This window comes from Gadus morhua, chromosome 23, assembly GCF_902167405.1.
Source record: "Gadus morhua chromosome 23, gadMor3.0, whole genome shotgun sequence".
Classification (NCBI taxonomy): Eukaryota; Metazoa; Chordata; class Actinopteri; order Gadiformes; family Gadidae; genus Gadus; species Gadus morhua.
Genome location: NC_044070.1, coordinates 22,487,203 through 22,514,263, shown reverse-complemented (window position 1 = coordinate 22,514,263; position 27,061 = coordinate 22,487,203). Strand labels below are relative to the sequence as shown.

The following is a 27,061-nucleotide window of genomic DNA, read 5'->3' as shown; positions in this document are numbered from 1 at the left end:
TCTTTGAAAACTATTTGGTCTTCTGAAACTTCCACAATTTTTTTTTTTTGTCTTCACCCCAATTTACTTTCCTTTTTGCACCTTAACTTAACTTTTCCGCTCTGAACTAATTTCCTTTTCCTCGGCTAAATCAAAGGCACTCAACTTGACGGCAGAATTAATAACGACTCGGCGACGTATCTCGGTGCAATGAGTTGAAAAACAGAACCTCATGCGAAACAAGAAAACAACTTGTTCAATTTAAAGTGTGGTATATATATTCCGAAACAACAATTAAAGACTAATTTGCATACAACACCTTGTTCCTCCCAGAATCTGTTCAGATGAATTACTGAACCTGTCGTCTCTTGGCCCCTCAACGGAAACTCTGCAACAAACACCCCCTTCCTCCACTCCCACTCACACCCAATCGTTCCCCCCCACTCCCACCCACACATCCACACTAGCCTCGTTTACATGGACACATCTATGCCGCATAGATTTCTATGCGGCATAGAAAATGGTCATGTATACGCCTCATTCGGAATACAATTATCTGTTCGGCATAGATTTTATGCCGAATAGAAGAGGTGGTGTAGTCCGTTTTAAATCGCCATGTATACACTTATTCCGCATAGATTGGGGTTTAACTTAGTGCAGCCGCAGTAGTTCGCAATTGGTCCACTGAGCTCCGTCGGTACTTTTAAGCACACCGAACTTCACCGCTGTCAAGGAAAGTGGATTTATTGCCTGATTCACGTCTTTGTTATCACTCCGTAAAAGTAGTCCGGTAAGCGTGTCCGGTTGCTAAGCGACGGGACACATGGGTGTTTATTAATGACGTGTTCGCGTATCGTAGTGTCCGCGCTCGTCCGAGATAACTGTAAATGAGTAGGCTAGTACTTTTGCAGGCTGAACGTTAAAATACTTCTTAACTTAGAGAGATGGCAGCTGCAGTAGTTCGCAATTGGACCTTCGAGGATTCCTGGTCACTAAATTCCCGTAAGACCACTCTCTCCCACCAGTCTTGGCTGCGGACTCGCATCCAAATTCCTCTTGTTTGCGGCGGAGCTTAAGGTAAATATAAAGATCTGACGAGAAATTGAGGTTGCTGCGCCGTCGTCCTCCTTCTTAATTGAAGGAGCAGGCAGAGAAAAGCTCTCTCCTGCTGTGCTTTCATTAAAATTAAATTTAAAATCCCCGATAGTGATAAGACATCCATTATGTCGCCGCCGGTCCAGAGATGTGTCAGGTGTGCGCGAGAGACAGAACGGACACTTTTGTTACTGCCATGTATACAGTACATTCGGAACACATTTTAGGAACAGATCTATGCCGCATAGAAATCTATGCGGATCAGATGTGCCATGTAAACGCGGCTACTGACTCCCACCCACCCCCAACCAAACCCCCATGCACCACCTTTACAGTGCTACAGTGCATTCAGAATATTTTCTTGAACAATCTATGTTGCGTTCAATGCCATAACGTTGCACAATATACAATACATAAGATATCATTATATCGTATACAATAAAATAGAAAGAGAAAGTAGTCAAGTAGCACATTGAGAAAAGTCGATTTAAATTGCTTTCAAATCCCACTCACTGACTCACGCTCACTTCCCAATGTGACACTACTCAACGATGAATATCGTCCTCCAGGAGTGATATCCAACAATGTACACATGTGAAGTATGTGCTTTAGGGGGCATCGAAGTGGCATACCTTTAAAGTCACATAGCGATAATTACATTTCTAGTTCTTATAACGCATATTATTTCAGTAAAGGAGAAGAGGTTGTAGCGCACTCTGTCTGTTTCTTCGTAGCACACAAAAGAAATCCTCTTTTGTAAACTTGCAGGTAGCCCAGGTGCTTTACATCAGAGAGTTTGTCTTTAAGGATGTGTTTGCCTTCGCAACACCAGACGTGTGCATCCAAGTGTGTCCATACGAAGAAGCTAAATTGCTCGGACGAGCATTGATGCTATGTTTTATCAGTGCGTGACCGGACAGGAAGAGACACATACGCGATGCAGCCCTTGAGTTTCAAAAGTACACCCAGAAGATACAAAAGGTTTAATGAGAAGTACGATCGAAGGGAGCAGTGGCGTAACAAGGCAACGACGGGCCCGTATGTAGGATGTTCAAGACGGGCCCCCCCCCCCGTTACGATTTCGGAGCGATTGTTGACGGGGGGGGGGGGGGGGGGGATTTTATTTATTTTTTATTTTTTTATTTTTTTTGGGGCCCCTGATTGGCCCGGGCCCGTACGCACCCGCATACCCTGCTTACCGATAGTTACGCCACTGGAAGGGAGGGTGGCAGAAGAAGGTATAGTGTTTCCGTAGAACCAGACTTAAGCTAGGAGGGAACAACTGAGTGTGTTAAACTTTTCATATACGGTCACATCTTTCGTTAATTATGCTTAATCACGTTTCATGAATTTGAGTTAATTGACAACACAGATTCAGATCCCTTAATTAATCCCTGGGAAAGGTCTGGTTACACCAAACACAAAAAGTCACATTCATTTAATTATAGTCTATATACATATACTACCATATACATACAAATGTGCATATTCACGGCCTAGAACCACCCCATATACAAATCTTCATCACAAACCATAAGTATGATTTCCATCACCACCAATGTAGGATTTCTCTGAATCCCCCCCATTACCACCACCCCAAACACACCAACCCGTACCCCCAAGACCGGGCTGATCTCAAGCTATCTGCACTAGACTTGTTCATAATAATAATAATAATAATAATAATAATAGATTAGAGTTATATAGCGGTTTAAAACTCAAAGCCCCTTACGTATCTTTTCAGAAACTAAAAAATGTTAGATGCTGAAAAATGTTAAACGTCAACATTTTGAACTAGAACGTATATAAATAAAAATGAGGAGGTTATGTAGATAAATAAATCTTAAAAAGGAGGGTTTGGAGGGCCTGCTTAAATGAAGTGTGTGTTAGCCTGTCGGATACGGTCGGGGAGGGGAGGGAGTTCCAGAGGGAGGGTGCGGCCGATGAGCAGGCCCTGTTTCCCCAGGTCTCTCCAGAGCTAGTTCCTGGGGGTTCTGAGTGTGGTGGTGGTGTCCGTGTAGACCCCGTGCTGGGAGTGCTTCACCCGTTTCCCTCTCATCAACCGAGTGCCATGTACTGGAGACGGCGCCCAGGTGGTCTGCATACTCGTTACCACCACTGGTTCCAAATGTACTTTGAAGCCGTCAGATCACACAGCAGAGTATATATTTAATATATATATATATAAATATATATATATATATTGCTCTTGTGGCTCAAGGTGTTTCCCGCATCGTATTACAGCTATTTTCCCGGCTGCCACTCGAGCCGCAGAAATCACGGACAGGACCTCCCCACAGACAGATTAGAAATTATTTTCCCCGTGCTGCGCAGCATCAAAGCCCCGACGAGGAACAAAAGAACGATGACCAATTACGTGGAGGCAGCTCACAGCATCAGTGATGAGCTGTCTTTTTTTTTGGCTTTTTCCAATAGTTGAATTGGAGGGAGTGTGTGCGTGTGCGTGCGTGCGTGCGTGCGTGCGTGCGTGCGTGTGCGGCAGTGTGTATATGTATGTGTGCATGTGTGTGTGCGTGTGTGTCGTAGTGTGTGTGCGTGTTTGTGCGTGAGTATGCATGTGTGTGCATGTGTGTGTGTGTGCGTCGGTGTTCGTGTGTGTGAGCATGTGTGTTCGTATGTGTGTGTGTGTGTGTGTGTGTGTGTGTGTGTGTGTGTCAGTGTGCGTGCGTGCAAGCGTACGTGCTCAGGATGTGTGGACCTGGACTGGTCACTCCGAGCGCAGTAATTAGCGGTTTAGTGTTGTCACGGCGAGTCTGTTCGCTTCGAGCCGCCGAGTCGACGGTGGAACTAATAAGGAAGGGGAAAAAAGGTGCACTCTCTTCTCCCTTCCTCTTCCTACACAGGCCGACACACGAAAGGCGCACACGTACACACGCGCGCGGGCGGGCGAATGCCCAACCACATCCCCATTTACGTGGATAGGAGGAGGCGATGCTGTCAAGCTAACATGCGCGCTGTAGCCTCGGTGACGACCGACACTCGGCGGAACAGTCTGCTGTTATCAACCTGAGGAGCGAAAATGAGGTGACTACAGACAATCAATTTTCCTTGAGGAAACTGTCTTTCATAAAACCACCCCCTCGTCTGGAGTAAACAGGTGTCTAGCACGGCGCATAGAGGGGTATAGGGGGGCGAAGGATGCTCGATTTTACACCGAGAGACAGGAACGAGGGAGGGAGAGTGTCATCGGGATGATGTGTTGAAGGGGAGAGCGGGGGAGAGCATCGTGGTAACATGTTGAAGACAGAGAGAGAGAGAGGGAGAGTGAGCATCGCTATGATGTGTTGCAGAGAGAGAGTGAAATGATCAGCAATGGGGAAAAGGGGAGAGAGGCGGGAGATATAGAGCGATCTAGATCTATCAATCCATCTTTATTCTTTAAGGAAACGCGTAGATAGAGTATACCAATTTCAATGGATTAGGCCAGCAGCCCATCGATCTGTTTGTACATCTATCCGTCCATCTATCCATCAAACTATCATTTATTCTTGTAGGATTGTGTCGATCAATATCCGTCATGAGTACCAGTGATCCATCCATACATGCAGCAGTCGTTATGTGTACATACATACTGTACGTTCCCATTCAATCAAGGAGGCCTGTGACAGCCTCCAGCCGTGATGTCACAACAAGCCGCTAAGTGCAACAGAAGTCTGTGTTGTCTTTGACGCGTGCGTCCGTTGACATCCCGGCCCGGCGCTCTGATGTCTCCTGGCGGGACTCTTTTGTGGCATGTGACAGCCAATCCCTGCCCAGCGGCAGCTCGCCCGCCTATCTCACCCCCCCGCGCGCGCGCCGTTTGTGTCCGATGTCACTTACAATTAAATTGTCATCAACACACACGCACACACACACACACACACACGCATGCACACACGCACACACATGCACACACGCACACACACACACACACACAAACACTAGCATACACTCACACACATACACACACAGTAGTATACACTCACACACACACACACCCTTACACACAAGACCCCTAATAAATGACTTAAAAAGTGTGTGGTAGTGGTGGATGGGGGGGGGGGGGGGGGGGGGGGGCAGAGAGAGAAATAGGCCAGCCAACATGTTGGCATGGGCGAGGCTCCGTGGCGGTTCCTTGCACTAATCCCATTAGTTTTGCAGCGGCACGCGCTGGAGACTGGAGACAGAGTGATGGAAGGGAGATCCACAGCGTGGCGCAGTGAAAGAGACAGTGATAGAGAGAGGCACTCAGCGTGCAGCGGAGGGACAGAGAGAGAGAGAGAGAGAGAGAGAGAGAGAGAGAGAGAGAGAGAGAGAGAGAGAGAGAGAGAGAGAGAGAGAGAGAGAAACAGAGCATGAGGCTCGGACTGGGTGATGGAGAGATACAGTCGGAGGCAGGGAAAAGTTTGAGAGGGGGGGGATACAGTGCGTAGCAACAGGGGAGAGATACAGACACAGTGTGTAGCAGGGAGTAAGGGGTGGGGAGAGATACAGTAAGAGGCAGGGAGAGTGATGGAGGGAGAGACAGTAAGTAGGCTGATGGACAGATTCAAGCAGCGAGGGATAGAACGATGCAGTAGAAAGCAGAGATAGAGTGATTGGGAGAGACAGTTAAAGGAAGGGAGCACGGGATGGAGGGATACACCGTATGTAGCAGAGAGAGAGAGAGAGAGAGAGAGAGAGAGAGAGAGAGAGAGAGAGAGAGAGAGAGAGAGAGAGAGAGAGAGAGAGAGAGAGGGGGGGGTAGACAGCTACAAAGGAGGTAGCGATAAAGCAATAAGCAGAGAGACAGCTATAGAGAGAAACAGTTAGGAGCATTAACAGAGATACAGTAAGAAGCAGAGAGATAGAGGGATACAGTAAAAATCTGAGAGAGAGATATAGGGGTACAATGAGAAGCAGAGAGAGGGATAGAGATACAGTAAATGGCAGAGAGAGATAGAGATAAGGCAATAACCAGGGAGAGAGACACAGTGAGAAGCAGGGAAAAACTGAGAGGAAAAAGAGAGCTGTAAAGAGCAAGGGAATGAATAATAACATATGCTTTATTTATCCCCGGGGGAAATTCCGTCGCTGCGTCTAACCCATCCTGCCCCGTGTGGCAGAACACTGCGGCTGCGGTGCAGAGCCCAGGAACCAGCGCCAGTTGTTATCGTCCTCGCCCTGCTCATGGGCAAGGCAGGAGTGCTGTAACACTCCTCTGTGTTATAAGGGAACGGGGAGAGAGTAAAAGAGAGAGACAAAACAAAAGGAGGGAGAGAGAGCGAAAAAATAGAGAGGGAGATGAAGAGGATCGAGCCATGAACAAAGTCAGAGTGAGAGAGGATGGGAGGGAGAGAGACACAGAGGGAGATAAAGAGCACATGATAAAAGCCCTGGCAACACACAGCCCCATTACAGCCTGTGATGACGTCCCTTGTAAAGATCATTTAATGGCCTTTCTGCCGCTCGCTGAGGGAGACCTTGTTTACCCGTCATCCAATCAAAGGGCACTGCGTGCGATCTCACTCTGACATCTCCATTACGGCAATTTGATTAAAAAATTGTAAATTATGTTTTCCTGGATTTTTTTTTTTTTTTTTTTAATACATCTCAAAAACAGGATGTCACGATGTATATTAATATAATACAAGCCAACCGAAATAAAGACTGTCGGCGATATAATACTTATTTTTTGGTGTAATGCTCAGAATTGGTTTCGGGTGTGCAGGATATTTTTAAGGAGGTTGTCAGCGCGGAGCGAACACAAGCGTGAATGGGAGTCTTTATAGAACGAGTGCTTTCAACTGCTTTGTATTTCAAGCGGACCGCGGGCGTGACCTTTTTTAGACGTGCGCTCGCGCCCCAGACGAGTCCTCCAGCGCTGGCCTACTTCTTCAGACCACAGCTGGGATGGGATGTGTGAGCAGCAATCACAAGTGTGTGTTTGTGTGTGATTGTGTTTATATCTTTGTGTTTGTGATCATGTGTGAGTTTGCATGTGTGCCTGCGTTTGTGTGTGCTTGTTTGCATATCTGTTTTTGCTTGTAAATGTCTTTTATGTTTGTATTTGTGCCTGTATGAGTGTTTTCTGCATTTGTGGATCCATCTATGCGTGTGTATGTGTGTGACTGTGTGAGTGTTGGTGTGTCTGCAGTTGTGTGTTTGTGCTTGTTTGCATATCTGTGTCTGCATAAGTATCTGTGTGCTGCGTGTGTGTGTGCTAAAATCACAGAACTAACTATAGGAGTCTTTAGGTCTGTAGTATAGACGGCATTGGAAGTGAATACAATGCCATTTAATTCAGCTTAATTTGGTCGACAGTTGTACCTCGTGAACAGGGAAGTGTGACAGAGGGTCTAGAGGTCCGCAATCTACCTGCAGGCCTTCTACGAACAAACCCTAAAACTGCGCTTTAGATGAAAGAGTCTAAATTAGTTGAAAAGAAAAACTAGCACCTAACATATTCCAGACACGCAGACACTCACGCATGGACGAACGCACACACACAAACACACACAAACGCAAGTCAATGTTCCCTTCTGTCCATCCCATAGGACCGTGAACCATATTCAAAGAAGATCGGATTGGACAAGGACAACGGCTCGCATTTTGTTTTGGTCATTAGCAGCTGTTTGTATTCCCCGTACGGCGACCACATTAAAGCACATTATTGGTATTGCTGTGGTCTCCTGCCCCTGTCCTCAGACCAAGAGGTGAACGACAGAGCAAAGAACGAGATAGAGGGAGAGAGAAAGAGTGATAGAAAGAGAGAGAGAGAGAGAGAGAGAGAGAGATAGCTAGAAAGAGGTAGAGGGAGAAGTGGACGGAGAAAGTAATTATTCTATATCCATTCTGAGCACTGTTTTCTGCTATCTCCTCGCTGCAGCACTGGAGCAATGCTTAGCAGAGACCTGACGAGAATTGCCAATGATTTCACCGCTTTGCTGACAGTTCCTCAGTGTTAGCGCAAAAGGGATGTAGCTCATCAAGGCCTTTGCCTGTGTTTCAAGGCCTCACAAAAACGGGGCTATGCTTGCGACCGTACAAAGGCCTTGGAAAGATCCCACACAATCTATTCAAATAGAGCATCGTGTGCTTACATTGTGTGCTTACATTCGCATTTTGTTCAGGCTTTATGCACGTAGCCTTAGAATACTACCTTATCCAAATCGTCAGGCTTTTTTTGGACATAATGAAAAGGGAATTACTGCATTGAATGCAACAGAGTTAAATTGTATGTAGTCATATGTTCTATGACACCGAGGACAATGATGGGTTATGTATGTACTTGGAAGTTATTCCAATGCTATGCTGAACGAGTTGCAGATGCAGGACATATAGAAGGTTATTATTCCCTTCCCACCCATGTGAATTGCTTGCTACAGAGGGGTTTGGGTCAACGACTTCCAGCTGAAAGGTTTTGGAATCAAACCAGTTTGATTCCAAATGTATGCAGTCTATCTGTAGGCCTCTTTGGGCCAGATGTTCTTTCCCCTCGCTGCTGATTAAGGTTGTGGTGGAACTGAATGCACTGTGAGTCACTTTTAGCGAAAGTGTTTGCTAAATGACTACAGAGAAGTAAATAGTATTATATAACCTTCCCAGTGTCTTTTGCCTTGACAGAGGGGCAGGAGAGCCTTGTGGCTAAGGAGTTTAATGTCCAGCTGAAAGGTACTGGTTTTGATCACTAAAGTCTGCCGGTGCCTCTAGGCATCCTTAAGCAAGGTGTCTCGCCCTACCTGCTCCCTCGATTCTGCACTGTAAATCACTCTAGATTATTATGATTTAAATTGACGATCAGCAAATTAAGCTGTGCTGAAATTCTATTAAATTCAGGTGAGAGATTACCATGAAGTAAAGTAGAACACTGCTTAGTTCCGCAAGGCTTGGGCCTTATTTACCCAGAGACCGGATCAGAGATCACCACACAAGGCTATGGCAACTCCCTTTGTTTACCCACAGTATAAAAGAGATGAGCCTACGGGTACACACACTAATTGCTATCGGTGTTTAAAGCCAGGGTAGTCAATTTGGAGAAAACCAGCCAGAGTGAGCTCGATGTTGGGAGTATTCAACCGAAAAAAATCGCACCCCTCCCTTCAGGCTTCCCTCCAAAACCACTCCGACAAAGCACATTACTCGCTTGCTAGGTTTAGGAATATGTGTGCCTGGCCCTGTGGAAGACTTGAGTCCATCACTATGAGTGCACAGGCAGAATGCAGGTAGCCAGGGTAGGGAGGTATACAGAGAGGTAAGCCATCCAATCATTTCCTGTCTGAATGAAATGATTGGACTTGCTTTTTACAGCCCTTCGACAGCCAAAGACCTGATATTTTCATTTTCATTTCAGAACATTTGATTCATTGATTGCTGTCAGAATGTAAAGTGAATTCAACAAATATGACAGAATTGCTTTTAAAATAAATGCCAACCCTTGCGTTATGGAACCAATTATTACACTTTTCAGCGCTGACTCTGGCGCGGTATCGATACAATACATAGGACAGTTCTAAGGGGAGCTGTAGGGTTTAAATTAGTCGATGAGACTAGCAGGCAATTACACAGCAGGGCAACAGTATTTTTGTAGATAGCTGCTTTGTTTCTGTCAATGTGCTCTGCTGTCTTTTGAAATGCGTGTGTGGTGTGAAATATCCAGAGTTAGACAAGATTGCCGGAGAAGTATGATACAAAAAAAGAGAAGAAACATGAAAGCTTGAACACTGAAAAAAAGGTTTTGGAGATTGAAATTCATATACTTTGATGTGATGTCATTGGGAACTGGCCTTGTGATTGCAAATGAGTGACAATTAAGCCTTCTGTGTGTCTTTGAAGAAAGGAACACCTTTGAATTTCAGAATTGAAATAAATATATATCCCCCTTGCTCCTGAATAACTCCGCCGATAGAGTCGGAACTAAGGACTTTTTTGAAAACCTGAAAACCTGTCTCATCAAAGCATAAATACTAGAAAAGAGAGATTGACTCAGCCCCCAACCACCAATAGAAGTCATAATGATGTAAAAGTTCTTCAACAATAACGGATGTGACATTATCTAGGAACATGTTAAGGTAAGTGTGATGAGGGTTTTTATGCTCACGGACGGTCAATTAATGACACCAGAGTTCTTCAGAAGAACAGTTGAAAGGCAAGAATCGTGACATTGCAGTCTGCCTCAATGATTCACACTGTCTCAATTATGAGCCTAAGGAGTTATTTGTGGTGATGAAGCATTCCCATGAGGGTAAGATCACTCAGGCTTGGGGTTTATTCGTTTTCAGGTCAGTCGTGTCAAGTTTGTCAGTTGGAGCTTTGAGGATCAAATGAGTAACTTAGAAAAGAAGCAGTGCCTTTAACTGGACTTTTCAGGAATAATATCCAAATTACTCAATCCGACAAACTTAAAAGTCAGTGAATACCGCCATATTTTTGCATTATGAATGTTAATTTAAGGAGGAGCTCTTCATAATTAGACGGATAGAGACTTAAAACTGTGTGTTTTATTATGTGTGGATAGCAACTCGACAACCCACAACCAACCCCTAAAAATGTCCATCAATTAGATAAATAAATGAATAGGAAAATACCTCTGCATGGTTAAAACATAAATAGTAATGGGGTATTGAGGGGACTTGAAGAGTCCTTAACTACTTGTCGTTCAACATTTCCAGCTCACGAGTAGAGCTCTAAATATACCAAGCCGACAGACAGACCCCGGTCCACTAATGAGCTTGAATCAAGCGTCTGTCACACCAAGCAGCCATTACTCTGTCCTGACACTGCTCCTAGATAATGGATAGGTCAGGAGAGAGGGTGACTAATTTTAGCAATTGTTTCTCTGGCTCGATTTTTCCGATGACGAATCCATGGCTAATCAGAGTCGAACTAATGGCACAGTGGTTGGCAGTTGGGGAAAGTCTTATAGAGTTAGCCTTGAGGACAAATATGTGACATGTTTCTCATGGAATGAGTATTTAACTTCTGATCTTGGCAAATTATTTTGATAAACGGTTTATCCTGCAATGAGTAATCCTAAGCCACCATAGCAAATGAAGTGTTGCTGCACATGGTGACTAAGTATCAGATATTATTTGGATTTTTTTTCCGACTGAATTTCCTTCCTGGGATTGATAAAGTGCTAATAAACTGTTGCTAGCAGAGAAACTGCAATGTTATTGCAAGGGCATGTATTAGACATAGAGGACAATCTGTACCTCTTTTGTGTAGTAGATAGTATTTGTCTTCGATTCAAAATGGTATCCGAAGTACATACTGTACTATAGGTACGTGGGCACAGGCCAGCATGACTGTGTGGCATTCCTACTGTGAGGTAAATAAGCTGGCACTGCAAGACTGTATTTATACTGACCGACATATCTTTGTTTTGCTTTGTGGCCTAAATGTAAGGCCATAGATCTCACAATCTCACTTTACTGCAACTCGGCTATGGAATACCCCACCCCTTAAGGCTCTTCCCTCAAATAGAAATGCACTAGCACTAGCTCTGAGGAGCAGGTCGTTTTTGTTGTAGACCTGTACTCAGCAGATAAACGTGGAGATAGAGCTTACTGTATTCACTTAATCATACTAAATAGACCATCGCTTTCACAGTAGACACTGTCCTTTATAACAACTAAAAAATCGTCATATAAAGTATACAATTTATCTCTCAGACTATATATAACATTACATAACATTTCTCTCTTTCTATCTTAAGACATTTTCTCATAACCAAGTGTAGCTCCTCGCTAAAGCCAACATGTTGTCCTCCCCCCCCCCCGCTTTCCCGCCCTTTTCAGCTGCACTCCAACATGGACAAGGACGACGGCAACGTCAAGTACGTGCTGACGGGCGAGGGCGCGGGCAACCTGTTTATCATCGACGAGAAGTCGGGCGACATCCACGCCACTAAGAGGCTGGACCGCGAGGAGAAGGCCATGTACACGCTGCACGCCAAGGTCATCGACCGCCGCACCAACCGCGAGATGGAGGCCGACACCGAGTTCAACATCAAGATCCACGACATCAACGACAACGAGCCCAAGTTCGCCAAGGAGATCTTCTTTGCCAGCGTGCCCGAGATGTCCGAAGTCGGTGAGTGCGGTCAAAACGAACGCCGGGGGAAGATGGGGTTACGGCGTTTTGCAGGGAGCCATGGGCGAACGTGGTTAAAGTGCTCCTCGTTTTCTAAAAAGTCTATGTTATTATGTGCTGTGAAATACAAAGTACGTTCTTATTAACACGTCAAATAGTATGATCGTTTTCTCTATTTTACATTTTACATTAAGGGCATTTAGGTGACGCTTTTATCCAACGCCACTTATATAGATACATTTGTCAGAAAAACAACAACATATGGCAGTCAGTACAGTTAGGATTTTCATGGAAACAAATGCCAAGCACTTACAACGAAGCAGCTCGGATATGACGATACACGATGCTAAGTACTATTTTTAAGTGCCAGGACGTACAACATACAATAGGTGTGTACATTAACTGCCAGGACATAGAAACAAACAACAAGTGCGTAAGAGGGTTGTTTTAGGCGAGTCAGGGAAGAGAAGAGCCGGTGGTGCGGGGTAAGGGTGGAAAGTCCAGGTGAACTCCAAACAGGTGATTCTTGAGTCTCTTCTCCATGTATATCGTCAGTCCTTACAGCCCTTTCCCTTCACCGGCCTCTAACATACTCATGATCCGATGAAACTGGTCCGTAGGCTCCCAGCCCTGGGCTTCTTGGCACCTCGCGCCAGGTATAGAGTGGTGTATGAGGCCAGGGCGGTCAGCCGGGAGTCGTACTACACCCTGACAGCTTAACAGTGATTTAAGTGTTTTAAGGGGTCGCTTTAAGTGGTTTTGAAGTATATTTGTTGCGGGTATATTGAAAGGATTTAATTGTAAGCAGAAAATGGTTCCAGAGACCCACTAAATCTCTGCAGCAGATTCCAGTCACTGAGCTGATCTCCTGGAACACGGCCGAGTGGGGTTTGGATGCCATTCTGTGAGTTAACATCATAGGTTACAAACGGCTCTACAACGGCATAATTAACACATTTCTCCCAGTGCTACTATGGTAATGACACGAGCTGATCAATGACGGACCCGACGCATTCATGCCTCATCGTCCGTCCGCGACAGATTCAGAGGACTAGATGGCAAATTTTGCCCAAGGTTCAGGAAATTGGAAGAAAAGACGATAATAACAAAGTTTGGTCACCTATTATTATTGCGTGTTATTATTTCCTGGTAGCCTTGGTAAACTGAAAGACGTTTTTTTTTTTTGCGTTTTCTTGTCGAAGTCATGATTTATTTATCCCCCCCCTTACCTTCCACAAGGTTCCTATTATTTTTTAAGTTGCCTTATTGCCGCTCAGACTCATTCAGCATCCACATTAAGCAATTGTGCGCCGCCATTTTTTAATAGGCAATGAAACATTTTCAAAGTTTATATTGTCGGTTGTTTCTAATTAAGTCCCTGCTTCGTCGCCCTCCGCTTCCTCTTCCATCGGAGCGGTGTAAACAAAGCCAACGACGCCCGATGTATACAGAGCAGAGGAAACCATTCCGGGGCAGAAATTGAAGTCAATCCGCAATTATGTGACCATAAATTAATGCCTCTGCGCGGTGAGGGGTGAATGGAGGAGCTGGGAGGGGGGGGGCTCCTATTTGCAGTTCATCCGACAACAATGCATCATTCTCCTCTTTCTCTTCTCAAACTTGAAGAATGTTGACGAACATGTCTTACCATATCGTTTGCCTCGTAGCAGGATTGTCCAAGTCATATATTAAAGTTCATCTCGTATTAAATGTCAAAACTGCCTAAGTCAATTAAGGCAGATATTGATTAGGAAATTTAAAATGCACTCTGATTGGCCTAGGATATAGCCAATTAGGCAGTTAATCAGCAGCGTTGGGAGAGTAGAGTTAGGTTAGACATCACAATTTGGCCAAAATATGGCAATCATGCTATGAGAGTACGATATATCCATTTATGGGTTTTGTGCCTCAGTAAAGAGGGTTGAACGACAGAAGTCCTATACATGTAGTGGAGGAACAGAGGCCGAACTGAAGCCTGGTTCAACCTTACAAGGCATATTACCAATGTGGTATCCTGACTACAGAAGGCTGAGCCCCCTAGCCTCCCAAGCTAATGTTATTCACTTCCATACGTCTGCCCATTGGGGACCTGTTACAAAGATAACCATCCCAGGAAGGAGATGGTTCATTCTCTCTCTCTCTACTGTGTTCCTACTGACTGAGGCGGTCTGGGTTCGGGTTGGATTTGGGTTCAGGTTAAATACCTGGCTTAATGTCGGGCCTCTGAACCCCTTCGAGGCTATAACTGGGATTAAGGACTATACAAACAACAGAGACTTTGTTTTGTGGACTTGGGAGGATAAATAATTTAAAAAGTTGAATGGGGGCAGGGGAGGTGGGGCGGGGAGTGAGTGGGGAGGGAGCTGCCATCGCTGCTCTGTGTGCTAATCAACTGCCTTATGTGCTTGGACTGAGCACACTCGTTAATTTAGCTGGCCAGCCGTGAAGACTCACTGGCTCCCTTTTATGCCATCCGCGTAAGGGGGGAACGGAGGTGGGACAGATGTTCAGCCGTGTCATTGGTATGCACGGGGACCCCCGCACACCCCAAAACAAGGGGCTCCGCAGCGGTCCCCACAAGGACAGTATTTGCAGTGTGGTGTTGTGTGTGGAGGCGCCCGGCTGGAAAAGCGAGGACTTAGAAATGCATTGGCTGTAATCACTGGGAAATATATAGAGGGAAACAAGATCAGTTCCCCCCCTAGGCTACGAGAGAGTTGGGCTTTATAAATTGAGTCGGGGCTTTGGAATGTAAATTAAGATAATGGTGGATTCGGTGGAAAGGCTTGTAACCGTTTAAAACAGAACACGATATGCCTCGTTTAAAACGTTGGTTATGTTTAAACGGATGTGATGTTGCGTCCAGCGCTTTAAATGAGGAATGTTGGCCTGCGTGACCAACATGTATTTTTTATGAAGTGCAATTCTTTTTTATTAATAACACAAACCCCGTAATGTATTTTCTGTGGGATATTCCATCAGCTCCATTCACCTTGCGTACTCTTTTCAAACGGTGCTCAACAGTTTGTTCCGCTATAGTAAATCGTTCATTAGGTGCATTTATTCGCTGTCGGAACACGACTTTTCATCTGACTCTGACTGACATGGTGTGTGGGCTGATAACACAAAAAACTGCCCTTCAGTGAGCAGATAGCTATATGCGTCGCTAATGGGAGGCCTTCGATAAGGCCGGGCTTGCCAAAATAGGCTCAGAAATCCCTCGTTTGAACACACAAACTAAAATAGCATTCATAATTGAGTAATAATCTGTTTTTTGTTTTGTTTTGAATATTTGGGCAGTAATTGCACCATCACCGGCCTCTACGCTGTTAGAACTCAAGTTGTTTTCTTCCCCCTTGGTAGGTACATCCGTTGCCACGGTGACAGCCAACGACGCCGACGACCAGACTTATGGGAACAGCGCCAGGTTGGTGTACAGCATCCTGCAAGGGCAGCCGTACTTTTCCGTGGACTCAGAGAACGGTAAGGATGGTGGGGAGGTCCAAAAGTCAGACTCTCACGTTTTATGAGTCACAGTAAATATATCCAGACAGAGGGAGAGGTTGAGTGCCGGCTGCGTGCTATGGGTAGCCTTAAGTAAAAATGAAAATAACGACAGAGCATCATTCGTTTTGTTGTTCATAAAAAGACTGACTCACTCACTGGGATATGGGGCAGCTATAAATGCACTGAATAATTATCCTTCTTTATTGGGAAACTGTAAAAGACTGTAAAACATGGCTATTAATTTTGATTTTTCCTTTAATTTTGACTGCCAAGAACATGTTGTCCTTGTGTGTACTGTATTAACATTCTACCAGTGAAAGCCGGAATCATAATAATCTCAGCTCCATCGCTAATATATTTTAAAACCTGTCTTTATAAAATAATGACAACGTGTTACCCTTAACATAAGAAGCGCAAAGTCACATCGCCACTCACCCCTTTCTGTGACAGACTTCTAAAAAAATACCCTCAAAGCGAAAAAACAGCCGCAAACACCTTTAAAAAAAACAAACATTCATGTTTATTCATCTAAAGATAAAAAGTCTCGAAATAGAACGAAAGCATCGCGGCGGTGGTGGTGACAGAATTAATTCTTGAATTATTTCCTTCTTTAAAGGCACCATCAAGACTGCGCTGCCGGGAATGGACCGGGAGGTGAAGGAGAACTACCAGGTGGTGATCCAGGCCAAAGACATGGCGGGCCAGATGGGGGGTCTTTCAGGGACCACCACAGTCAGCATCACTCTCTCCGACGTCAACGATAGCCCGCCGCGCTTCGCTAACCGTGAGATGCTCCTCTTTCGTCACCTCGTTCGAGTACCGTTTTATGATTTTGTCAGGGGATTGATGGGAAGAAGTGGTTGATTTGTGTATGATGATGATGATGGCGTTTTGCCTCAGAGGTCAAGGGACTATCAGGACAAAGAGTACTCGTCTGTGGAACTAGCTGTCTTCAAAGTATTCTATATATTAATTCAGTATCCTGTTGATTTTCATATGATATATATGCCTCCCTTTTTATATATTTTATTTATTTATACTTATTCAATCGATCATATCATTCGTCTAACTGTATATTTTTATGAACGAACCCTCTAGATTCGTTCCGGGTCACCGCGGTCGAGTCCACGGAGGTGGGCGGGGCCATCGGACGCATCAAAGCTGATGACCCGGACATCGGACGCAACGCGGAGATGGACTACAGCATCGTGGGGGGCCACGACATGTTCAACATCATCACCGACCAGACCACTCAGGAGGGGGTGCTGGTGGTGAGGAAGGTAAGCCCCTCCTCCACGTTCCGAAAAAAAAAACATCACGAGCGGAATTGCGTAATGTAAATGTGCTAAGTCGCTAAATACCAGTTTGTTCATCCGTTTTATTTTACTTTATTTGATCGTGCTGACATTATCATTACAAAAAAATTCATGAGTTAATTTCTTTCATAATGATAAATCGGTTAACGTCCTAAACTTCCGAGATCTACAGTATATTAATTGCCTTATATAATCATTAACAAAACTAGGTTGGTATTCTTGTTATAAATAGGCCTACATAGGCAACCATTAAATATTTAAGGTCTGGACTTAGATGAATGAAAATATATATTATTTGAATTCAAATAAAGATCCACTTTGGTTCGCTTCAAAAGGAAGATATAATCACTGAGTTAAAAGAATGTTTGTTTTTATTCTATGAATAAAGATAATTCAAATGAAAAAGCAATGAAAACCATTAGCCATCAAATTGTGGAACGCAATTATTAAATGTATTCATTTTGAAATTGCATATTACTGCTACTACTACTAGTACTACTACAACTACTACAAACACCATTTTGTCACGTGTCAAAACGACGCATTTGTCACCCAAGCCTCTCGTTATAAAATGGCCTCCACCTCCTCCTCCTAAACGCTGTTCCCTCGCCCTCTCCCTCCCTCCCCCCTCCAGGGTCTGGACTACGAGGAGAAGCGGGACTACGAGTTCCGGGTGGAGGTCCGCAACACCTACCTGGACGCCCGCTTCGTCCACGGGCTGCAGTTCAAGGACTTCGCCACGGTCCGCGTGACGGTGGAGGACGTGGACGAGCCGCCCGTCTTCACCCGTAACCCCTACGTCATCGAGGTCCACGAGGACACAGCGGCGGGCAGCTTCGTGGGCGTGGTGTCGGCTCGGGACCCCGACGCCGAGAGCAAGCCCGTCAAGTAAGAGAAGGGGGAGAGAGGGAAAGGGGGAGAGAGGGAGGGAGAGGGCGTGGTCTTGGGCAGGGACCCCGACACCGAGAACAAGCCCTTCAACCGGGGGGGGGGGGGGGGGGGGAGAATCAGGCACTGACCAAGCTTACTTAACCAAGCTTACCTCACAAACCACTGATGGGTTACTTGCTTAATCCCCAAACTTTTCCAGTTAGGGATTGCTTATTTATTCCTACTATTGACTAGTCATCTAGTGAGTATGATTCAGCTACTGAGCCAGTGAAGAGCAGCTATACAGAGGAAAGGCATCTTGCTCCAGGACGCCTACAGGTGCCGACATTGAGATTCAAACCTTGAACCTTTCAGCCGGGAGGGTATCTGGTGTGCAGCGTTCTGAGGGTTTTCTGGGAAAAGCCTCAGTTGTAAAGAAACAGTCTAGCTTTCTTCATTTAACTGACTCCGAACCGAGGAGTTGGTGGGTTCAAGGTTAAACACAGATTAGCCTACACGGCAATCAAACAGGCCAGTCAAAGACAAATAATCACACATTAAATGGAGTAAGACCTGGGACAATAACAAAATAAACTAGCAGTGTGTCAACAATGCCTTTAACCTTTCACAGTAATTTATTCTCTCCTCTCTTGGGTTTTAAGGGATTTCAAAAAGTCTTCCCCACACTTCAATGGCACTGTTATGGTAATATTATACAAAGCACGCAGGCAATGTTTTAATCATCGTAATTCAATCACTGTAATTTGATTGGTTAAAGAAGCGGGAAGTCATCCCCTTTCCGTCTTCATTGGTAACGGTGCAGGAATCAGTGAGACGGAGGCGATAAGCACAGGGCCCGCCAGATCATTAGATTACTGTACCACATATTAGATTACATTGTTATGATAATACATGCAAATGCACAAGTCCCCTTTTCCTTTGTGCGCATAATTTCTGTGGTTGGAGGGTACGTTTTAAAAAAATCGGTTAAAGTTAAATCCATCAACCCCTGCTGTGTGTCCTCGTGCGTCTCGGTTCAGCTTACCCACGTGCCCAGTCTCCTGAGAGGGGGGCGGAGGGGGGCGGGGGGGGGGGGCTCGGGGTGGTGGATGTGGGGGGGTAATCGGCGTCCCAGGGAGCAAAGTGATGCGACCCGGGCGTGCAGCAAAACACACACGCTCGCCCTTTACCGTCCCCGGGAACGTTATGCAAACCCCTCGGAGGCCGGCGCCAAAGTCAAAGCTTGAAAGAGAGCTAATTTGCTCCACGGTACGCGCCTCTGTCTCCCCGCCGCCGCCGCCGCCGTTACCACCGACATATGGCAGCGCTCCCGTCTCCGAGAGACGAGAGACGCGGTCCCGTGCGCTGCCGCGCCTTGCCTCGCGGAGCAGCGCTCGGCGTGCTAGAAATGTCTGCGGAACACGCGAGTTGACAATGATGAGGGAGGCGGGGATCCGGGGACGCGTGGATCATCGTCTGACAAAACACACGAGTCACGCTCAGGAATGGATACCCCCGTTGTGTTTGGGACGGGGGAGGAGGGGGTTGGAGTGAGTAATGTACCCGGGGAGTGTTACCGTGTGTTTGTGGATTAAGGGGAACGGGAGAGAAGGGGAGTTTAGTTGAGCTGGTTGTTAAAGGGATCGTTACACGGTGTATGGATGGAGTACGGGGGATTCTTTTGATGTCACGCGTGAGTGCACTCTTAGACGGAGTTGCGGACTGACTGACTCACTTACAGACATGCAGAAAGGCAGAGGGACAGCTATGCATACTTGCAGACAGACATGCGGACTGACTTACCGACATGCAGAAAAGTCAGAGTCACAGACGTACATACTTGCAGACAGATGTGCACCGACTGGCAGACTCACTTAGAGACGTACAGCAAGGCAGAGAGACGGACATACTCTATATATGCACAGACAGACATGTGGACTGACTGGCAGATGGACGGACTCCGAGGCGGCCAGGAAAACTGGCAGTCAGTCAAAAGAGGCAGCTGTTGAGCGGGATGTGATATATTCGTACCGTGTCGTTTGTTGCGCAGATACTCCATCGACCGCCACACGGACCTAGAGAGGCTGTTCAACATCGACTCTGTGAACGGCAGCATCACGACCCTGAAGGCCCTGGACCGAGAGATGTCCCGCTGGCACAACATCTCCGTGGTCGCCACGGAAATAAGTAGGCACTGCGCTCCTCCTCTTCAATGTCTGACGTCCGAGTGCGTGTGGGCTTACTGCTGTCGCTACTGCTAGTGTGCTAAAACGAGTTTGTGAGTTTAGATTAAGGTCAGCTATCAGACACTTTGATCCAAACCGATGAACAGTGTGTTCATCGGGGGTTTAAACTCAGATGTTTGGAGTTCAAACCCAGAGTATTTCAGCTGGGGAAGCAAACACCCTAAACAACCACACAATCCTGCCCCAAGTGTCGCCATGCTAGCACCAACAGATAATGACGCTAAAGGATGAATCATCGCTGCGTTTACTTTACATTACCTTATGCTTACACCCTAAACCACCACACGATCCTGCCCAAGTGTCGGTTGGTAATTGCTAGCACCAACAGTTAATGACGCTAACGGATGAATCGGTGTAACGTTCACTTAATGCTACCGGATGCTCACCTCCTGGGCTAACCTTGGTGTTTTCAGACAACCCTCGCCAGACAACACGCGTCCCCGTGTTCATCAAGGTGCTGGACGTCAACGACAACGCCCCCGAGTTCGCCATGTCCTACGACACCTTCGTCTGCGAGAACGTCAAAGCAGGACAGGTACGGCGTCACCCTCCCCCCAAAGACAGCACTACGAGTTGCTGTAATTCACGCCGGTTAGTTATAGTGGATTTGTTTTGTGGAGAATGGGTTAACCCAATTATTGATAGTGCTTGGCAATGAATCAACAGCGATATATTGTTCTTTCTCTTTCTTCTGACTAATGTACTTTGTATTGTAAATGTATTGTTAGTCACTTTGGATAAAAGCGTCAGCTAAGTGCCCCAAATGTCAATGTAAATGTAGTGGATGCTGTTATAAAACGCGTCTGACTGTGAGTACCGGTAAATAGTCAGTTGTGGACCGGGTCAAGCAGAAAATCGAGGACAAATGTAGAATTGTTGACGTATTAATAAACAGGGAATAAACAATAAAGAGGGATTAATAAACCTCTTCATCTTGTTATGACGCATCATGACAAGATGTGTCGTTCATGTCGTTAATGGGCAAGTAGGGGTAAGGGAATCTTGCCCAGGGAAGAATTGGACATTGGATGTTGAACCGAGAACCTTTTTAGCTGGGGTTCCAACAGCTTAAGAAGCATACTAAGCTTTTACATCGTGATAAACATCTCTGAATAAAAACCCTTGCCGTGGGCACTGTTCTAAACGACATGCTGCAGCATAGTTTAATGGATAAGGTTTTAAACATACAACCTGAAGGTACGGGGTCTGATCCCCCGTGTCGGCAGTCTACTGGGAGACATGAGTAAAATGTAACCCCCTTATGTTTGCTGTAAATTACTTTGAATACAAGAAAAAGTAAAAAGATCTAGAAATAAGTAAGGCAACAACCAAACATTGTTGCATCAGAGCCAAGATGGGGGGGATTGGGATGTAGAAGAATCAAGGCGAAGTACGTAACAATGCTCTTATCAAATCCTCTGTTCTTGATTCCCTCTCAGCTGATCCAGACGATCAGTGCTGTGGACACAGATGAACCTCTTGTCGGCCACAAATTCGTCTTCAGCATAGCCCCAGCCAACCCAAACTTCACCATAGTGGACAGAGAAGGTAAAGCACCCACATTACATACACTGCTGGCACAGTGGTGTAATACACATTGAGTGGCACTGTATCATTGGTCAAGTTCTATGATTCTAATATTACATATATTACATCACTTATACATTACGTTACATAACTCAATAATCTAGAATGAAATGAAAACAATGTGTGCGTCACTGGTATCAACTTCTGGTCGAGACAAGGTCAGAATTATATTGTATTACACAAACACACGAATGGAACAACAACAAACAGAGGCAAAACGAAACACCTATTGTGTAGGTGACAACAACACTCGAGACAGGAGGGAAATAAAAAAGATTTCACTGGGGGAAACAAGTGAAATACACCTGCCTTGTCCTTGGGCATCCTATTCTACTAAAATGTCCCATTCTCCCTAAGTTTTAATTAAATATTAGGAGCCGGCAAGACCAAATGACAATACAAGACGAGAAAAATATAAATATATACCGGGTGCGTAGGAAATAAAAGCACATAAAAGTTATATTGCAGAGAGGGAAAAGCAATCATGTGAAAGGAAGGAAGGCTCTGCAGCATTAACAATAAAGAAGCATACTTCTTCTCAAGGGCTAGCGAACGGAATTAGCGGATACGCCTTCAGATAAGAAACGACAGATGTACATACAGACGCACATGCTGCACACACACCCGCACACACCAACAAACATATACACACTTGTGGTAACACTTAACAATGGGGGTACATTAATTAACCATTGATTAACATTAGTTGATGCATTGATAAGTGTTAACTAACAGTTAATAAACAGTTAGTTGACTAATAAAGCAATAAGTTATGTATATACCCTAGGCGTATTTACACATAATTGTATGTGTTCCGTCTGACTGAAGCAAACCAAATATATGAAGTGTCTCTTAAATGCCTCAATCAATTTGGACGATAGAGACTATAAAATAAAACTGAACACAATAAGTGTGTGTCTAGTCGGAAACACACCGCCACAGTCGAGTTCCCAGCTACTTGTTTGGTATTATTCGTCATTTCATGTAATTATAAAAGGCCTATCAGTGTGGACTCGTATCTCAAACATAAAGGTCTTTCCATCGCAGGAGCTTGTGTAGAAAAAGACAATTATGTGTGATGTTGTGTCGGACACATCGCCGGTTGAGTTCTTTTGCGTTCACAAAATAGCACAGGACATCGTGTGGCACTTGGTGTAGACCAATCTTAAAAAAACGTCTCTCAATGAGTGACTGAGATTAGGAGGGGAATATTAAACCTCAAATAGAATTCATCATAGCGGTCCACGGATATAATTGTGTGTGTTCTGTCTGTCTGAAACAAACAACATATATTACTTTTGACGGTAGAATAATGAAACAAATAAACCGAAATACACTAAGTGTGTGTGTTGTTGTGTCAGATTTGCAGAGTGGAGTTCTTAAGTATGTGATTCGTTCAATTTGTTCTTGTATAATTATGTATTTAAAAAGGTTGCTGTCATTGTTGGCATTATTATTATAACAGCCTTATCTTCTACAGAATAACGCAACCATTCCTCGTGTTAGTCAAACACTACTGCTGTTCTGTCTGGGGAAAAATATAGATTAAACTCGGTAGACTTGATAAATACATAGATACAACTTCCAAATGAAAGAGGGCTTGAGTTCATTCAAATGTCTGTCATTATAATGTCTAGCAGTTGTCTATTCTTGAGACGAAAAGTTGCCAGCAATCTAAGGACACATTCAGAACACAACTTGCAAATAAGATTAAATAAATTCAAACGATATAGGCACACCACACCATTCCCTGTCCTGGTAGAAACATGATAGTCTAATTCATACGTTTAAACCCTTGCACGGCTTGGCACACATGATCATTCACTAAAGTTGACCATGTTTACTAATGGTGACCATGTTTACTAAGATGTTCATGTTAACTAAGGTATTCATTTTTGTATTATTGAATGGGTTTCACTCTCATCAATTAACCCTAACCTAACTATAGCTCCTATGCTAATGCTATATGATAATGCTTACTGCTACTTTAACTGATGTTAGTTAATGGTTTTTAAATGTACCCTTATTGTGAAGTGAGACCGAGGATCCTCATCACTAAACAGATGCTAGATGTTTGTTTCCTTGACGATGGTTGCGGTAGTGATTTGGGAATACTATATTGTACTGAAATACATACTTCTGCAGCTGAGACGTGAATTAGCATGTGCCATTTTGAGTCATGTTTTCTTCCCTTTTATCAACAGGAATAATAATAATTGGGGTTATGTTGCACAATCACTGTGTATTTTCAAAATGATGATATAATCATTAAGAGGCAGGAACTAGAATCATCGTTCCACAAGTGAGAAAAACATCTTCTTGTGGCCACAAAATATGAAATATGATTAAGTTCATTGAAGCAAGGAATTAAATGGGGAATGAGTGAGGTATTTTTGTGATGAGATTGTAATACTCCGTACTTAATTGCGTGGTCTTTCGGAGAAGTGAAACGCAATCAAATACCTAATTTTCGCAATTATTGCAAACCTATAATTTACTCATGACACACATACGCTCATGCACTCACATGCAAGGACACGCGCGCACACACACACACACACACACACACACACACACACACACACACACACACACACACACACACACACACACACACACACACACACACACACACACACACACACAGGTGTTTAGATGCAGTAACTTCGGGTCAGGCATTAATTATATAGAGTCTCAGAATAGCTGTCTGATGACATTTGATTCTCAAAATACATTCTCAAAAAGATACAATGACAGATATATGGTATATTTAAAGTCAGGCTGAACTGTACCCCCCCCCCCCCCCCCCGTCATGCTGAATCTAACATCTACTTACAAAGGCATTGCAAAGTGTGGCACCTCTACAATAGAGATTTGATTTATTTATTTTCTGTGATTATGTTGTATGGTTTCTTAGTGTCATCGTGTCGGACAGGATTTGTGTCATATTGACGAGACGTGTGATATATGTTGATATGTCTTGATCAAATATGAAACTATCAAATATGATCCGATACCAGCCAGTGACGATGCCACGATTTAAACCTTAACCAATGTCAATCCGATCGCAAGCTCCCACGACGACAAAGACTGCCTGACGACGACCATGACAACGAGGATGGACGACTACGACGAATGATGAAGATGACAATGAAAAATAACTTAAAACCCCTTGTGGTCGTCTCCGTACGCAGACAACACGGCCAACATCCTGACGCGGAGGGGCGGGTTCCGGCGCCGCGAGATGAGCATGTACTTCCTGCCCGTCGTCATCTCGGACAACGACTACCCCATCCAGAGCAGCACCAGTACGCTGATTGTGCGCGTGTGCGCATGCGACAGCCGCGGCAACATGCAGACGTGCAACCCCGAGGTGCTGCCCTTCTCCGACGGCCTCACCACCGGCGCCCTGGTGGCCATCCTGCTCTGCGTCGTCATCCTCCTCAGTGAGTAGCGGCCTGTGCGTGCGTGCGTGTGTGCGTGCGTGCGCGCGCGCGTGCCAGCGTGCGTGCGTGCCAGCGTGCGTGCGTGCCAGCGTGCGTGCGTGCCAGCGTGCGTGCGCAGAGTCCCACGATCAATCAAGCTTTATTGAATAGGACCTTTGCTTGTTTTTATGTGTTTTATTTATACTATGAGGTCATTGTACCTTTTTAGATCATCGCAGTTGTGTGCGTGTGTGTGTGTGTGTGTGTGTGTGTGTGTGTGTGTGTGTGTGTGTGTGTGTGTGTGCGTGTGCGTTTTGGAAAGCTACTATGTATGTTTTTTGTGTGTGCTTGTGTTTCTGTGTGTAGGAAAATGAGCTATTTGCAACCTGTCCAATGCTATCTTATGTCAGCGACTATTTTCATTATTCCTTGCAAGCAATGTTTAGATTATGCATCTTCCTGCGTTTTATGTTCATGTGCGTTCGAGGGCAGGGATGGTTTTGCCTATGCAGGGCTGAGGATGCATGCGTGCATAGCTGACGTGCTGACAGTATAAGTAAGCAGACTTTGTTCCCCCCCCACCCCCCATCTCTGTTATTGATGCACATAAACAATATGCTGCCTTTACTATTCCACTATTTTTAGTTATGGCTTTTATTCGATTGATGAAGGTTGGAGTTGGGCGTCTCGCGCCACGATTTCTCCAGGGTGACTGCAGGCGTCGGGGATTGAACCGTCTGGGAGACACTGCATTGTCCTGCCCCTTTTACACTCGAGGACTGAAATGACTGAGCGGGTCTGCTGCTGTCGCTTCCATCCGAACTATGAATCCATACGCAATGCAATCTACCTCCTGTCTGACGCTCTTCAAAAACCGTCACCGTTTACATATCCAGGCCTCTGTGTGTGTTAACTTCGTGAGCTAAATAAGATCTGGTATTCACGGGGTATTATTATACTTTATTTTGTCGGATTCGTATCTCGGCCTCGACGCCGAGGTAGTGATTTGAAGTGGGCTTGTGGTGGAATCTCCGCTGAAGCGTGCGCCGCGAGGCGGTATCGTCCAAGGTTGTCATGTAGTATCTAAACGGGGGCCTTTTCATTACGGCGAGATTAGTAGAGTTTAGAAGAATGGAAATGGTGCGGACGGAAGCGCATGCTGCGAGAAGTGTTATCTGAGATCCCAGTCGGAGCACAAGGCTGTGTTCATTAGACTCAGGGTGTTTTATTATTATACCCGGGCCCTCGGCCAATGAAAGCGTGTTTTAAAAGGGGCAAATTTGGGTAAATTCGTGACAAGTCATACATGACATCAAGGTCTTTGTGCCTCTAAGCTGCTAAACTGAGCCGCTTGATATTGTCCCCGGTCGCTTCTAAGTGGTGTGAAGGCTCTCCCTTAATGCCGTACCCACGGTGGCGGGAGCGCATATTGTTTTACAGCGAAAACAGGGCGAAAAAATATATAGGGCTGGAATCTGCTTACTTTCAAGGTCGTATAAATAAATAATGAGTTTCAATTGCCATGGAAGTACACCCTTCATGGCTTCAAGTGCAGACGTTTCTGTTTTTTTTCTGCTGGACACGGTGAATGTCATACGCATCGCAAAGCAGAGGTTGTACTGGGCACTGGGGCTGAATGACAATGTGTGTGTGTGTGTGTGTGTAGGTGTGTGTAGGTGTGTGTGTGTGCGCGCTCAAGTGTCGCTGTGCCTGGGAACTGTGTGTTGACATGCTGACAAATGTTTGTTTGCACATGTGTCCCCGTGTCAATGTGCGTCAGAATGTATGCATAGACACAGCTCTACGTATTTGCGTGTGCCAATGTCTCTGTGTGTAGGAACATATGTCAGTGTGTGTATGTGTACATACGTCAGTGTGCATATTTGCATATGTGTACCATTGTATGTATTAATGTATGTGTACGGTGAGTGGACAGGGTCAAAACCTGTACACGCGCTTGAAG

The 27,061-nt window shown here is 45.1% G+C and overlaps 1 protein-coding gene across 3 annotated transcripts in view; it reads left to right on the top strand.

The window, feature by feature from the left end:
- cdh10a (cadherin 10, type 2a (T2-cadherin)) overlaps positions 1 to 27,061 on the top strand; it is a 40,503-nt gene that overhangs the window by 8,285 nt on the left and 5,157 nt on the right. For all 3 annotated transcript variants that reach the window (XM_030349517.1, XM_030349519.1, XM_030349518.1), the window contains exons 3-11: positions 11,853 to 12,147; positions 15,511 to 15,630; positions 16,271 to 16,438; positions 16,753 to 16,934; positions 17,605 to 17,858; positions 19,891 to 20,027; positions 20,500 to 20,621; positions 21,526 to 21,634; positions 24,868 to 25,119. In XM_030349517.1, the coding sequence (XP_030205377.1) occupies positions 11,853 to 12,147; positions 15,511 to 15,630; positions 16,271 to 16,438; positions 16,753 to 16,934; positions 17,605 to 17,858; positions 19,891 to 20,027; positions 20,500 to 20,621; positions 21,526 to 21,634; positions 24,868 to 25,119 (1,639 nt within the window). The remainder of the gene's footprint in view (positions 1 to 11,852; positions 12,148 to 15,510; positions 15,631 to 16,270; positions 16,439 to 16,752; positions 16,935 to 17,604; positions 17,859 to 19,890; positions 20,028 to 20,499; positions 20,622 to 21,525; positions 21,635 to 24,867; positions 25,120 to 27,061) is intronic.